The sequence below is a fragment of the Marmota monax genome, unplaced genomic scaffold, assembly GCF_021218885.2.
Source record: "Marmota monax isolate L192 unplaced genomic scaffold, Marmota_monax_Labrador192_F-V1.1 WCK01_AAM20220418_F8-fsc00145, whole genome shotgun sequence".
Lineage (NCBI taxonomy): Eukaryota > Metazoa > Chordata > Mammalia > Rodentia > Sciuridae > Marmota > Marmota monax.
The window spans coordinates 2318162-2334445 of record NW_026695201.1 but is presented as its reverse complement, the minus strand read 5'-3'; the positions used below and the strand labels follow the sequence as shown (position 1 = coordinate 2334445).

The 16284-nt window shown below is 36.9% G+C and overlaps 1 protein-coding gene and 1 non-coding gene across 2 annotated transcripts in view; one reads left to right on the top strand and one right to left on the bottom strand.

The window, feature by feature from the left end:
• The window catches only part of LOC124082587 (gamma-interferon-inducible protein 16), a 46798-nt gene extending 30740 nt beyond the window's left edge, over nt 1–16058 (bottom strand). The window contains 7 exon segments of the mRNA XM_058574127.1: nt 4256–4444; nt 5817–6236; nt 8983–9174; nt 9640–9734; nt 10678–10962; nt 15070–15392; nt 15699–16058. Coding sequence (XP_058430110.1) covers nt 4256–4444; nt 5817–6236; nt 8983–9174; nt 9640–9734; nt 10678–10942 — 1161 coding nt within the window. The 5' untranslated portion in view covers nt 10943–10962; nt 15070–15392; nt 15699–16058.
• LOC124082663 (U6 spliceosomal RNA) lies at nt 11987–12093 on the top strand. Its single transcript, XR_006848450.1, has one exon. It is a non-coding gene; the product is annotated as a U6 spliceosomal RNA (small nuclear RNA).
• Nucleotides 16059–16284: the final 226 nt, after the last annotated feature.

Sequence of the window (16284 nt, the reverse complement as noted above, 5' to 3'; positions counted from 1 at the left end):
AGAGGTAAAGAAGACACAGTGAGATCCCAGCCATCGAGGAAAAGCCCTGCATTTCTGTGGCCCGTCAGTGTCTGTTCATCTCATGGGCCACACCAGTCCCTTCCCTTCTCTCAAAGGCTGTTGATTTTTGCTCACTTTTCTTCTTTATGATATTATTCAATATTAAGTGAGTCCTTTCCCGTCATCTGGAGCCTCATGACCATCGTGGGTGTATTTGAACAGGACAGGAGTTCCTCAAAAGTGGTGAAGGGGAACTATAAGTAAAGAGGAAGAGCTACTTTAATCAGCGTGCAGCACTGATTGGATCAGAAAAGGGGAAGGAGGCGACCTAAAGAATTGTTTCCTCGGTGCTCTCCTCTGATTAGCAGGTAGAGGTAGAATACATGGGTTCTTGCATTAAGGCATGTCTCTGTGTCACAATCCATCAATATTTTTACTTGGACTGTTTATATGTGAGTTTAGCTCTCATTAGTTTTATCAAGAATCTCCTGGTGGACCCTTGTGTGGGTTGGTATGTGGGAATGTGTTTGTTTGGGTCTGAGACAGAGAGCATGATACCATGTGGAATCAACCAGCTATTTTGCTATGGGCCAGGACCCGCATTTCCCTAAAAGATAGCACCTTTTGCTTTAAGATGAAGTTATTCCAAATCCCTGGGGATCCCTTGGTCATCTGTGTCTGGCATGAGCTATGTTGACCTTCTTCCTCTTTCAACTTGTTTTTATTGCCTATTTTTCTATTTTCCATTTCACCTTTGACCTCCCTGTTTGCATTTGTTCACTCTCATTGGTAGTATCCTTTATCTCCAGCCACTCCTGTCTTTCTTATGACTCTTTCTTCACTGTTTGATAGTCTCATTCATCTCACCTAAGAATCTGCTTCTGGAACCAGACAGCCTTGGCTGGATCTCAGTTCCTCCGTTTATAGGCTATGTCAGAGCATGTTACAGCTTCTGAGTGTCAGAATCTACATCTATGAAATGGGTACAATTACTATAGCTCTATCATGGTTTCAAATCTCAGCACATAATGAGTATTCAGCAGGTATTTTCTATTAATATAAGTGCAATGTTATTATACTATTATTTATTTTTGATATTATTATCCAAAGGAATGATTTTAGCATGTATCTCTAAACTTAAAAATATGTACATCTCTAGCACAAAATTACTGTTTGGTTCTACAGATGTACATCCAGATCTACAGATCTTCATATTGATCAATGGATATTTCTTGGCTATCATATAGACAGCTCAAATCAACATGCTTTCATTTCCCAGCACATGTTTTTCCCCTGCATTCTCCGTGTTAGTGATTTGCAGAACCATTTAACATTATCTTGGAATCATGCTTGAATGTTCCTTGAATCTTTTCTTTCTCACCATCAGCACTTAGTCACAAACTCATAATCTTCCTGCAAAAGACACTTTTTCCCTCCATTAGTTCCAAACTTATTTGACTTTCCCTTTGTCCTGAGCAGTTTATAAATCATTGCCTTGAGCTATGTGAAACCCTGGATGACAAAGCGCTGTTTCTGGGATCCACGTGGTTACCAGGGGAATGCCCAGATTTGCAAGATGACTTCCGTTGACAGGGGAAATTCTGTGCTTGTCATTGAATTCACTAAATCAAAAAGTCAGGATTTTAAATCCCAGCCCAGAGATGGATATAATCTATTAAGCCCCAAACATGTGGTTTTCCCCCATTTCATCCTGTTTATCTCAAGAAGTTCTTCACACTGAAACTCTTTGTTGTTCCTAACTATAAAATAAACACACAGGCTTTCCTTCCTTTGTTAGATCCAGTTTCTACCAGAACTGGTCACCCACTACCCGCCCCCCAATCCCCCTCCACCCCTGCTTTTCTCTTTTAAATGAGTCTTTGTCTTATTTTTATAATTTCTACTTATTTTTCTCAATCTGGCTCACCGCCTGCATTCAGTTAACCATCCATCCACTGGGACAAGGACACCCCCCTTTTTTTAACTTGTACAACCCATGTTTATTGAGGTGCTCTTCACTTAGCAAAAATATACATATCTTAGCTATACAGCAGATCTCCCCTTCTTAAATAGAATTCTGAAATATCCTCCTGTGGTGTTTTGGTAAACTAGCTGCCTGCTTTTTCAAAGCCCTGATATATATATATATATATATATATATATATATATATATATATATATATATAGCTTTTGCAGATTTTGGTGGCATGAGTACATCTGACATTACAAAATGCCAAAGTTTTAATAAACACTTTAAAAATTTTCTGGTTATTTAACAAACATAGTATATGAGCAGATACTAGATGTCACTGCTTCTGATTCTGTAACAATGGTCCACTTCACTTTTTGAATCTAGCCCGCCTTGCTCTGAGGAGACAGTTTTCCTTTTTCCTCTCCTCCTTCTCCCCCTCCCTAACCTGGGGGTGGGGAACAAGATTATCTTGAGTTCTGGGTGCTCCACAGGAAGGAGAGGTTGGCCCGGAGGATCCACCAAGAGAATATCTCCCAAAGTAACAAGTGAATCCTCACATATCATCAGGGTGCCTGGGATCCCCTGTCAGGGTACACCTGGAATATAGCCTTTGAATAGCTCCTTTGAAATCCCCCTGTTCCTTCTGATGGGCAGCATCACAGCCTCTGGGACAGGAGTCCCCTGTGTTTCTCCTTTACCAGCAAAGCAATAAAACTTTTTTTTTTTTTTCCCTTTTTCTCAAAATCATGTCCTCATTATTGAATTGGCATCGGGAATAAGGACCAAGCTTTTGATTACAATCCTGTCTCCAAACCTAGTTTCTTTCTAAGGTCTTTCTAACATGGTTACCAGAATCTTTCTTTTTGCAAAAATGTCAAAGTCCTCAGGCTGTTTTATTTCAGAGCTTCCCATCAGATCTATATATCTCCATGTGAGAGGAGATAGGAAGAATCGGGCATTCTTAAAATCTTACAAATGTGACAGTGGTCCCTTCACCTTCTGAATATAGCCCTATTGCTCTAAGGTTTATTTTTTAAAAGAACATGTTTGGTTTTGTTTTTATCCTCTCTTCTAACCTCTCCCCCTCCCCTAACAAGATTAGGGAGACAGTGTTACCCTTTCTTCCCCTAGTTAATTGGCCTTGAACATACCTGCTACAGGAAGGAGGTGCCTGCTGAGGAGCTGGGAAGTGAATAACTCCCAAATTAACAAGTGAATTCTAACATGCTATTGGGGCGCCCTGGGACCCCCTATCAGAGCACATCTGGAATGTAACCTTGAAGAGTTCCTTTAAAACCCTCTGTCCCTCCTGATGGGAGAGTCACACACAATTAAAACAGCATTTATTGGTATTGGGGATAGACGGTTACACACCTTTCAGTGATTTTCACAATTAATTTCCCATTTTATATTTCTGACAAAAAAACCAAAAAAACATTTACCTAGCATTTTGTTTTTGTTTTTTTAAATTATTTGGCCTCATCTTCCTATGGTGTTCCACATCTACTGAGTTTGAGCTCTGCAGAATTTATAGAGCTAGTTTATACTTTAGAGAATTTGCCTTAGTCATTTTCCCCTGGATTAGAAAAATAATACCTATCTAGATTAATTTCTCATCATGTCCTAGCAGTGAGATAAATAATATACATTCATTTTCTCCCTTAATGTTCAAAACAACCCAAGAAAGTGGAGTGCTCCATTATTTTAGCAGACCAATTACATTATTTCCCCCAAATCAGTCAACTGGTGAGTGTTGAAGGCAGGATTCAAATCAGATGTGTCTTATTTAAAACCCTTGTTCTAGATCATTATTGAAAATGACTTCTTAATTTCATGAGATATTTTATTATTCAGCACAATTATAATATTCTTTTGAAACCCATACAAATGTCATTTCCTTAGTATCTTTTTTCTTTCTTTCATGTTTTGATACTGGGGATAGAACCCAGGGGCACTCTACCACTGAACACGACCCCAGGCCTTTTTATTTTTTATTTGACACAGGGTCTCACCAAGTTGCCAAGGCTGGCCTCAAACTTGTGATCCTCCTGCGTTAGCCTCCCCAGTTGCTATGATTATAGGCATGAGTCACTGCACCTGGTTCCATTTCCTTAATATCTTGTGAAACAAGAAAAACCTTCTACTCAGAAACGAGGGCGAGGGCATTATTTGAATCCTCTTACCCACTGAACTGTTCACGTAGCACACTAGGAAGATGGTTTCTCAAATGCTAAAAAAACCTGATTTCCCTTTTGGCAAACTTATGCTCTGTCTAGTTCCTACCTTAATGAAACTGTGATCTCCACACACCAGTGTTAGCTTCTTGTTGATTGTTCTCAGTTGAAAGCAGAAGAGTCGAAGTTTATTCCCTTCATCACACTGGATATTGTGCCATTTCCCACTCCCCATCACGTCTATCTTTCCTGTATTATCTTGTATTTCATAGATTGTGTTCTTCTTGTTCACTTTTTTCTGTGAAAATGAAACGAACATTCAGTTTCAGAAAATACATCATATGTTTAAGAAAACTTTTGAGACAAAGTCAATACAAAATGTAAGAAGTCGATTATAGGCATAGATCTACATGTAGCTTGGCAAGATCTTCTCAAATAAAGTTGCTTTTCTTTGCCTGTTTTCCTAATTTTTGCTTTTCTTCTTCTAGGCATTTTCTAACAATTCTAGAACAATGAATTTTCTTCCTGGTCTCTAATGCTTCCTCCTCAGGAATAGATTTGATTCCTTTTAGAAAACCTGGAATTAATGTGATCATAGGTCTAGTGAACTTCTATGGCTCCTCTGTTTATGCAGATATAAATGGACATTTGTTACTACTGTTCAACAGGGGATCTATATAACAATGAAGTTCTAGTGACTTCCTAATGTTTTTTGAAACCTTCTCCATTGACTTATTTTTTTCCAATAACATTATTCCAGGTAACCTATGTTCCTCACTTCATACTGCATAGAGTCTCACACATTAAGCTGTTATTCATCAACTTTATAATTGCATAAATAAGGATCTTCTCTTAAAAAGGGTATAATAAATAATCAATATAAAATGAAGAGGCAATATTAAAAGACAGGCATACACAGTTATAAAGCAGTTAAGTTTATAAGATGTTAGTTGAGTTTCACAAAAGTTTGTTAATTTTTTTATCGATTGAATGCAGAATACTGATGCTCTGGATTTGAGCATTGATCTGTCAGTGAAATGTCTGTATTATTTTTTTTAGATGAGGAGATTAGATTAACTTGCCTTTCAAATATCATGCCATACAATAATTCTAAATTGTTCAATAAACTCTTCATGAATTATCGATGAAATAAATAAAATACAACAGATATGACTGAATGATTAGATCATTGCCTATTAAATGTTTTTGCACTCAGGAGAATATAATCAATCCATTTATTCCTCTGAATGCATGTTACAAGCAGAATTCATCCTTTTTTGGGCGATCCATTCGTCAAACAAAAGGAAAGGGGAAAAAGAAGGAAAGAAGGAAATAAGTGAGGAATTATATAGTTGCAATAGAGTTCAAAGGAATAAGACTCCAAGAATATCTTTCTGTGCCATGCATTGTCCTTGCTCACTGTGACTGTGGATAGGTAATGATAACTAGGGAAATGAGACTTCTTAGTGAAACTTTTGCAAAGAATTTTCTGGGAGGAATTTTGGGAAATAGTAGGTTAAAAGGTCACCTAGTCCTATTTCCCCTTCTGTGTCTGTAGTCGGGGTAGAATCCTAGGATCCAACATTTAGCCAGTAAGCAGACATTTAATTTCAAATGTTGGTGGAGAAAAATAAAAAAGCAATTCTAAAAAAAAGAAAAAAAAAACTTACCGTATGTAGCATAAACAACCCATACACTAATGTTCCTGGTGCTTGTTTATGAAGATGATCGATCTTGGGAGTTTCATTTGCTCTCTTGATAACACTGTTGGGGACCTCGATCTTTTGGTCAAGACCAGCTTCAGACACAACTGATACGTCATTTACCTCCAAGATTCCTTTGCACTCAAGGTAATTAGAGATAGTAATGACCTTATTTTTTGTAAATTTCTCTTTCAGGTTGGTGTTGAAAACCTTCACTTGGAAAAACTGATTCTCAGTAGCCACTGTGGTGTGGAACATTGAACTTTTCCCCTCTTCGGCAGACTCATATTCAAATGGGTCTGTTGCTTTCAGCACCATCACGATCATTGGGCCTTTGTGGAGGACACTTCTTCTGGAAGCCAAATGACATTGGGCCTTTTTCTGATGCTAGGTTGAACAGACACAGGGAAATAAATCTACAAGTTCAGGAGGAAATATAAAAATCACCTTTCAGTGAGAAAAATTTCAATCCCAACATTGGGCCCAGCAACTTTCATGAATAATTAGAGCTAGAGATATGTTAGAGAGGAAGGAAAGGTTAATGAATCCATATAGTTTATCTAGAGGAAGTATGAAGCAGCCGACAGCAGGAGTGGAAGTTAAAATGCTCCCACTGAAACAGAATGATCTTTCCAAAGCAAAGCAGGACCCTCAGCATGAACAGTACAGGTGGGAGATGATGAAGACATTTTTATGAAGCACTGAACTTATAGATTGCAATATAATAAGTAACAAATTCAAGTCTATTCTTTATTTACTTAAGTGACACCCCCCAATACAAAAAAAGAAAAAAAAAAAGGAAAAAAGAAATTGAGTAGTGTTGAAAATGGAGAAGGATGATTATCAGGTTAACAATCTCAAAAGTTTTTGGTTACCAGTAGAATACTCAGGGCCATTTTGAGAGTTCAAATTGTAATAGCTCTTCCCAGGAAATAATCTATTACAAGTGCTGAGAAAGGCATTGGCTGGCTTGAAATCTCCTATTTTTAAATAGGCTTAGGCAGAGGTATTCTGTTCAGAGCCATATCCTTAAACCAGGTAGATAGCTTTCCTTAAAACCAGGGATAGACTCCAATCTCTTTTCTCCACAGTGGTCTGGGCTCACTGAATTTCAGCAGAGTGTTTTAACAGAGAGGAAGTTGGCTGATCTGTAAGAGAAAGTGTGTGGGGAAATAATAGGCTCTGAACTTCACAGGTGCAAGTATATAGAGATGTTAATTGTCCCCACTTACCAAAGCACTGCAAATGCTCTGCCCTGGTAGTACACTATGCACAGTATTCACCTGAGGGTGATTGGACTTGGATTTGACTTTTTATTAGTGTAACCAATTACTCTAGCACAAGGAATGCTTTTCTTTTTTTTTTTCCTTAATATTTACTTCTTAGGTTTCGGCGGACACAACATCTTTGTTTGTATGTGGTGCTGAGGATCGAACCAGGGCTGCCCACATGCCAGGCGAGCGCGCTACCACTTGAGCCACATCCCCAGCCCCACAAGGAATGCTTTTCCAAGAGCAACATTGTTAGTAGTATTGACTCAGACATAAGAAAAGCATTACTAACAACAAGATTCAAATTGACAAGAAAATTGTAGTGCATGCATAAAAGAAATGATTCAACACTCTACTGGACATAAAGGACTTCCAGTGGACACAGTACAAGCATGTCCATGAGAAGGGCACTGTGGTTGGGATAGTGGAATATCAATCTATAGAAAATTATTTTTAAGACAAATTACATTTATGTATGTCAACATTATATAGTCATTAAATAACCACTTATATTTTTATTTAAGGACTTAGAAAGGTATTCCTGATATGTTAAATGAAAAAGGAAAGTAACTAAATACTAATCATGGTAGGATACTCTACTGGGAAAATTTACTATAGAGTATGAAGAAAAATATCTGATTTTTTTTTTTTTTTTTGGTTCTGGGAATTGAACCCAGGGCCTTGTACAAGTGAGGCAAGCACTCTACCAACTGAGCTATATCCCCAGCTCCAAGAAAAATATCTGAAAAGACACAAAGAAAAAAGTTGGTAGGATGAGAGCTAATTAAAAATTAGGTTTTTGGGTTTTTTTGCTTGACTGGTTGTAAGTAATCATGTGTTACTTGTGTAGAAAAAAAACAAAAAAGAAAGAATGTTGATGGTGTTGTGATTTTCCTTCTGTTACCCATCTTTCTTATCCAGAATCTTCAGTGCATATTCTGGAAAAAAAAATACTACCTCTCTTTAAAATAAAAGTAGATTTTTTATGTGTTATTAAACTGACACTGATTCTAAAACTTGTAAAAATGGAAAAGTCTGATTTGAAAGTGGTACAACTTAATCAGAGCATTCATTTGTAATAATGGTCATAACTGGAGAGGGAAAAAATTGAGATGCTATCCAAGTGAGCCCCATCATTTGTTTTTCCCCTGGTCTGGATAGAATCTCAGGCAGGAGTTCTCAAGGACAGGGTATCAATATTGGGATTCAGAGGGTGATTAGGTTTGGTCACCTAAGGGTTTTCCAGGTGGAGGAAATACATGGTGCGCAGAAATTCTGAACAAGATGGGAACATGGTGTGTGTTGAAGAAAATTTAACAGATTATTCAACTAAGAGAAGAGATGTGAAAGAGACTGGAAGAGGGGAAAGTGAACATACTCATGCACACACCTAAATCTGCTGGGTTTTACACCTCCCCCACCCTGAGATCAGCACAAGAGAGAAAACTTGCTTCAACAATAATTTCAAATTTGTCAAGTATCCCTGTGGGAGCAAAGGGTCAAGATGCAGTAATTTATATGGAAATATAAATTGGATATATATATGGAATATAATATATGGAATTATATATATATATATATAATATATAATTCCATATATATATGCCTTATTATATAATTATATATATATATATATATATATATATATATATATATATATATGCCTTAGAAAGGTGTTCCTGATATGTTAAATGAATAAGGAAAGTAACTAAATACTAATCATTGTAAGATACTCTTGTGGTAGAGTAATTGCTTACATGTCATTGGTTATATGTATTTATTCCCAAGTTGAGGTTTCCATCAGAATTTTGAGGTCTGACGTCTATATTTAGGTTGGGGAAAGTGGAACAAGAAAAGTGTACCTCTGTTGAGGGAGCTCTGAATAGAGTTGATGCTGGCATCTGAGCAGGCAGAAAATGGTCCATGCTTGCGGTCACACTGGCTAGTGTAGAACAGGAAGGATGAGTCTGATCCTCAGGCTTCTTAATTGTTTTGCTTCCAGAAATCTTATTCTTTTTGGTTTCAGTCTTTTCTAAGCTTGCTTTTTTTCTTTTCTGTAAATAGTTTAATTTTCTTTCCTGTTAATGATTCTCAGCAGCAAATGAAGTAGAACACATTTTCATTATTAGGTAGTAGGTTGATTATAAATAAAAATGTTTTTGTAGGATTTGTAGAGTGCAGTCCATCCCCTGGCCAGTTGTAAGACAGGGGCATAAACATTTTCATCAAAGGGAGAAGAAAGAGTTATAAACACCATTCCTCTAGTTACCTCTGTGGTAGAATGGGACTGACTTGGAATTAGAATTTTTTTTTTTTTGTAAACATGGGCAAAGCATTTTTCTATCTGATTTTCAAGTTAACACCTCTCTAAAGGGAATGAAGATATATTTATGTCATGTGGTCAATTATTATGCAGTTCGGTAACTTTAAAAACTTGATGGGAAACTAATGAATAACTGTCTGATAGACTGAATGGAAAAGCCATCGCAGTTCTTCTGGGGGACTTTGAGCACACTTACCTGAGATTCAGGGGTCTTCATTGTGTCGCTGGTGATCGATGTACATGCGACAGGATCTACCTCTTGCTTCTTTTTCACTGGGGTTTTTGGTTTTACTGGGAAAGAATTAATTCTCATCACAACAAATGCATTAAAAAGGAACCCATGTAAACCCAGGGCTGATGGGGTAGAATGGCTGAAGCAGTTTCCATATTATTGGCTCTCAGTTCCTGCTGTGGGGCTAGGTAGCTTGTGTCTATCTCTACTGCATTAGCTCAACCTGGCTCAAGGAGACCAGCCATCATAACCCAGGCATCCCCTTCTGCTCCTCAAAGCTGTTTTGGCTCATCCCCTGTGCAGTGTGCTAATCCTTCCTGTCCTCTGATGTACACACACTGCAGTCAAACCTTTTCCAATCCTGTCCTCCTCCTATCTCCTTTGAAAAAGTCGCAGTGTTCATGATGCTGACTGGTTGATTCTGTTTTTCATACAATACATTAAAATTATAGAAACAAGTGAAAGGAAAGAGAGTATAGATTTTTGAAGTGAGATATGGTGATTGTGAACTTTGACTTTTTCATTTTTATTTAATTAAGTAACTTTACAAGACAAGAAGTTCACAAGGCTTTGGGGTCTGTCTTCATTAAGAGTGTTGCCTTACCTTTGTTACGGGAGAGAATAATGATGATGGTATAGTATTGATAAACTGGTTCCAATAATTGGTTAATGGTTATATATAAAATCTAAACCATGATTTTTATACTTTTGATATTTTCTAAACTTTCTCAGGTAGTATGCCCGAAGCCTCTTTCATGACTTCTTTTAGCTTTTGTTTTTTATTTGTAACCCAAATATACATTCTCTTCTAAATTCACTCGACAGAGAATGCCCTGAGTTGTCCACTGGCTGGCATCTGAAGTACCAGCGTCGCTATGGCTTCTGAGACACAAACTGGGAAAGGGGTGTACCGACTTAGACCAAAGTGGGGTTTCATTCAAGGTCAGGCAAGGTGAGCATAAGTAGGGCAGTGTCAGGGAGAAAGTGTTGGGTTTCAATTACCTTTCATCTTCTCTCTTTTGAGTTCTCCTGCAAGTTCCTCAAGCATCGGTATGTCTTTGAGCACCGATATCAGCTTGTTCAGCCCGGCATCATTTTGAAACTTGTCTTCCAACAAGTCAGCAATCTTAATTCTGTTGTACTCATCTTGCATTTTCCTAGTCAGTTTTAATTCTTTGGCCAGTAAGGACTTAACCATGCTAAAGTGATAATCACTGATGACCTCCAATCCTTTCAGGAGAACAATTTTCTTGTATTCATTCACCATTTCTCAAGTTATGGGTGAGCCTACGAGAGAAAATCAGCATAACAGTGTTACACATACAAAAAGAAGTTTCAAAAATGGGATATGCCCATGTGAGTGAATGGCCAAAAGTGCGTTCATAACAAGTATAACCACCAGATATATCATTTGGGATATTGGTTGAGACTTGCTGCACTAGGGAAATCTAAAAAAGTTCTTTCCTATCAATGGGGATAGTTGAGTTGTGTCAAGAGTAGTTGTGGTGAAGGGCTATTTTGAAAAGTCGACTGTTGTAATGCTTAGAATATGGGCTGTGTAGTGTTAGACTCAGGCTCAGCTATGGAACCAGGCTAGGTGTCTGTAGGTGTCTGTCAACAGATGAACGGAGAAAACAAATGTGATACAGACACACAGACACACACACACACACACACACACACACACACACTGGAGTCTTAGGCCATAAAGAATGAGATTATGTCATTTGCTTATAAATGAATGGAACTGGAGAACATCATGCTAAGTGAAATAGGCCAGACTCAGACAGTCAGGAGTCCAATGTTTTCTTTCATATGCATAAATTAGAGAGCAAAAAGGGTCAATTTAAAAATATATCTCATGAAAATAGAGGGAAGAACAGTATAATAGAGTAAGGGGATCAAGGGGGAGGGAAGATGGGGGAGACAGGGGAGGTACTATGGGATGAAACTGAGCAAATCATGCTGTGTGCATGTGTGAACATATAATGAGTCCATATATATATATATGTGTGTGTGTGTGTGTGTGTGTGTTGTAGATGGACACAATACCTTTATTTATTTATTTATTTTTATGTGTTGCCAAGGATCGAACCCAGGACCTTGCACATGTGAGGCAAGCGCTCTACCGCTGAGCCACAACCTCAGCCCTAAGTTCTACTTTAATGTATAATTATAATGCACCAAATTTTAAAAAAATAAATGATGTTAGCAACTGATAAGCTAAAACATGTTTCTGGAATTTGTTGTTGTTGTTGTTCAACACCTTCATTTTTTATGTAAGTTTAAAGTTATTTAAAATAAGGAGAACGTGCTCGTTTCGGCAGCACATACATTAAAATTAGACCAATACAGAGAAGATTAGCATGGCCCCTCCTCAAGGCTGACACGCAGATTCGTGAAGTGTTCCATATTTTTGTCTCTGTGAAGCTGACTAACTCAAACAGAAGAAATTACTATAACCAGTGAAAAACAAAAAAAAAAACAAAAAGCAAAATAAAATAAGGAGGACAAAGAGACAAAAATCAGACAAAACCAACCCCCCCCCCAAAAAAAAAACAAAAAGAAAAAGAAATGCATGAAATAATTTTTAACTGTGTTTTTCCCCAAATTCCATATTTGGGAACTTGTCTGAAACACACACAAAAAAATGTAAAACCTAAAGTTGTGAATATGTGAGCTTACTTAAAAACAAAACAAAACAACAACAACAACAAAAAAAAAAACACTTCAAAAACATCTGATGTAAAGTGGCAAAAGTCCATGTGTAATATTGTAAAATTCCACTTTAGTATAATAGCCACATGTCTAGCTGCAAAATATTAGTTCATATGATTTGGGAGTTGTGTCTTTTATATACTACTAGTCCTTTGGCATAAAACCCTATATATAATGTGTGTATTAAATACATTTTCTTAAGTATTCCAATTTTGGAATTTCATAGTGATCCTAAAGGTTTCAGAGAAGTGCTGCCAATCTAACTTGAAGGCAAAATAATTTTGAAACCGTAACTTTATAGGTAGCCAAAATGGAATTTTGAGTGACATTGACTAACAATGTTAACAATCAGAAGATTGGCAACACAAAAACACCTACCAAACATGCTTTTGTAATAAATATCTAAGAAAGTAACTATATGAGGAAAAAAAAAAGTAGTCAAATATGCAGATGCTAGAGAAAAATAGGGGAATAAAGGGGATTTCATGAAAATAGAAGGGAGCTCAGTGGAGCAGAGGAAGGGCATTGGGAGGGAGGGAGAAGGAACAGGAGAAAGGAGGAACTAACTACAAAACACAATTGACCCAATCGTTCTATGTACATATATGAACACACCACAGTGAATTTCACCTTCATGTATTTTCTATAAAGTACCAATTCAAAAATCTATAAGTAAATAGAGGAAAGACCAGTAGAGTGGGGGCCGGGGACAGGGAGGGAGGAGTAGACGGCAAGGAAGTACTGGGGAGTGAAGTGGACCAAATTATATTCCATGTCTGTGTGATTATGTTGAAATGGACCCCGGTATCATGTATAAATATAATGCAGTAATGAAAACTTAAAAAGTAAATGATGCAGTCTAAAAAGTCAGAGTCCAAAACTAACTTGATCAGGTCTTTCAATGTGTAAAAATAAGACTGTGAACAAAGAGAAAGGAAAGAGGAAATAAATCAAAATGGTGGATTAAAATTAGTGTGAAATGAAGGACTTGAATGCTCACTAATGTAAGGAAAATGCAGATATAAATTTTAAAATATTGACAAAAGGAGAAGGAAGCATAGAAAGAGTCTTATAATTTGAAATAATGGTGGCTGACTAGCCAAAATACATCATTTAAATTAATACACATTAAATGTTAAACCTGTGAAGAGATGTTTTCAAAACTTGAATTTAAAAAATCAAATCTATCTATAGATTGTAGACAAAAGTTCATTTAAAAATTCTTAAAATGTTGAAAAAAGTTTCATGATGCAAACAGTATTTTTAAAGCAAGCAGTATATCTCTTTGTGTATTAACTGACTGTAAGAACGGAAGTATCATTAATGCTACAAGATTTAAGCCCAAGAAAAATAAAACAATTCTAATCATGTATTTACCTAATAGTAATAAATAGATGTTATTTGTTGTCCCTATATGTTTCTTTTTATGACTATAAACAGTAATATGTAGCATATTTCTCTCTTTTTTTCACTATACATTTACACATGCAAAGTGAACAATAGAAATTTAAGCTGAGCATGATGATCTGTGTCTTTAGTCCCAGTGACTCAGAAGGCTGATTTAGGAGGATCACAGATTCAAAACCAGCCTGGGCAACTGTAGTAAGACCCCCATCTCAAAATGCAAAATAAGAAAAGGCCAGTGCTGTAGCTCAGAGTCGGTAGAGTGCATTTGGGTTCAATCAACAGTACCAATAAAAATAAAATAAAATAAAAAAGACAACTATAAAAAATTGATAAATCATAATTGAAGCTTGATATTTTAGCTTATCTCTATTACTGAAAAGAGTAAAAAGTCAGAAAAAAAATCAGAAAAAATAATTAATACAGTTAAAAAAATAAAGTTTTAACAAACATTTACATAATTCTGAAACCAACATTAAAAATTTCACATGAATTTCCAAAATTGTTTATATACCAGGATCTAAAAAAAGATAATGCTTTCCAAAAGTTACATATAAATTTTTTATTTAACAACTGTCTTTTGGTACATAAAATATTTAATTGCTTTCAACCACACCTCTTTCATACAAACTCTCACAACTGAAGTTCACCTGACTTTGAAGAAAGCAGGGAGAAGTCCAAATATGACTAAAATACTATATTTAATACCAGGATAGAGTAGAGAGATAAAGTAAAAGTTAAATATGTTTATTAATATTAAGGTAGTATGCATTGGAATAACTGGTTATGAAATGGAGGCATTTTCTACTGTTTGTTCTTATGTTTTGTAAAAGTGGGATAATACCATATAATCCAACTTTATGTTGAGATGTGTTTTTCCCTTAAAATCATTTCATGATAAGTTTTCATGTCACTATTTTGTCTTTTATTCAGGCCTGAAAGGACAATGAAAGCCCTCTCTAATTATCAACTTATGCCAACAAATACTTAGAAAAATTATTTTACAATCTGTTATAATGAAAATGCACTTCGCTTTATTCAGGCCTCAGTGTTGGAGAATAAAGAGGTCTGTTACCTTTCTAAGTGAAGCATGAGAATCAACCCAGTTACTGCAGTTGTCCCTGTTCTCAGCATAACTGATCCCACACCTACTCCCCTCACCCCACCCCACCCCACCCCACCCGGAAGAGCCCAAACTGATTTCCTCTGGTGATCTTGTGATTTGGGGGAGGTGTCCAGATGGTCTCTATAGAAAGCACCGACAGGACTCACCTCCTTGGAAGTGTCTTCAGCAATAGTCTACCTCTTGAGAGCTTCAGCAGGCGGCTGTTGTTTTACTTGAGAAATAAGATTTCTTGAAGTGTTAAGAAAATAAGATGTTTTCAAAGATCACCAGGAGAAAAAGCACTGGAGAGTCACTTAATAACTTGAGCAACACTGGGTGTCTCACACTGCACTCACAGCCCGGGACAGAGGAGATGAAGCACAACAAGGCTCCTCCTATCAATGCTCATAGCTTTCGATTTCCTCAGTCAGAGAAACTGAACTGTGTCCTTCCTGTAACAGCTTAGTAACCACAGAGAGCCAGAGCTCAGCTATGTTTATTTAAAAAAAAAAAAGAAAAAGAAAGAAAGAAGGAAAACAAATATTTATAGTTGAAAGAATAGAGACATTTGAACTTTCTGGTTTAGCAGACTAACACATGGGACAGGAGGCACAAAGTTCACTTAAATGAAGCTCAAATACCAAAGGGGACATGAATGACCCAGTCACTTCTCCCTCTTCTCCTGCTCCCTGAATGACAGTAGCAGCAAGAGATCTTGATAGAGGTGTCTCTTGCTCTTATAGATGTGCCAAAAAAGAACGGAAGGGAAGGGAAGAAGGGATGGGATGTCACTTACCCTGCTAGGCAGTCACCAGACAATTAGTGATTTTTATCATCCTTAAGTTACAATATGTTTATCACGTCCTTAATCACTCCTAGGTGGTCAGTGCTGTTCCAAAATTTGCAAGGCTTCATTGTTAAAATGATCTAAGCCATTTATTCACGGTTGAGAAACAAAAGAACTCCTAATATTAGACAAAATGTCAGAAAGAACCTGCATGATCCCCATCCTCCAAAGTACTTTTCCAGAAGGTCACTCAAAGTCCCCGAAGAAGAGCTCCCACCAGGTTGAAACCATAATCCAGAAAATGCCAAGATTTTTCTAAGAGAGGATCTAGATCTAAGACAACAATTGCACAAGCAGAGCAATTGTAATGTCACAGAAAAAAAAAATGGGAGGGGAAATCTTGGGGGTGTAGTTGAACCAGACTCTTCCGCCTGCTCTTTCTAAGGCCCAGAACAAAATCTGTTAGTGTGTGAGCCTGAACTGCCCAAGGTGATGTAGGCATTCACTGTTATCTTTCATAAAAATCAACTTTGAGACATATTTATTTTCTTCGTATTTTTTTTGTCAGATATTCTATGTGTAGAATTTTTCCTAG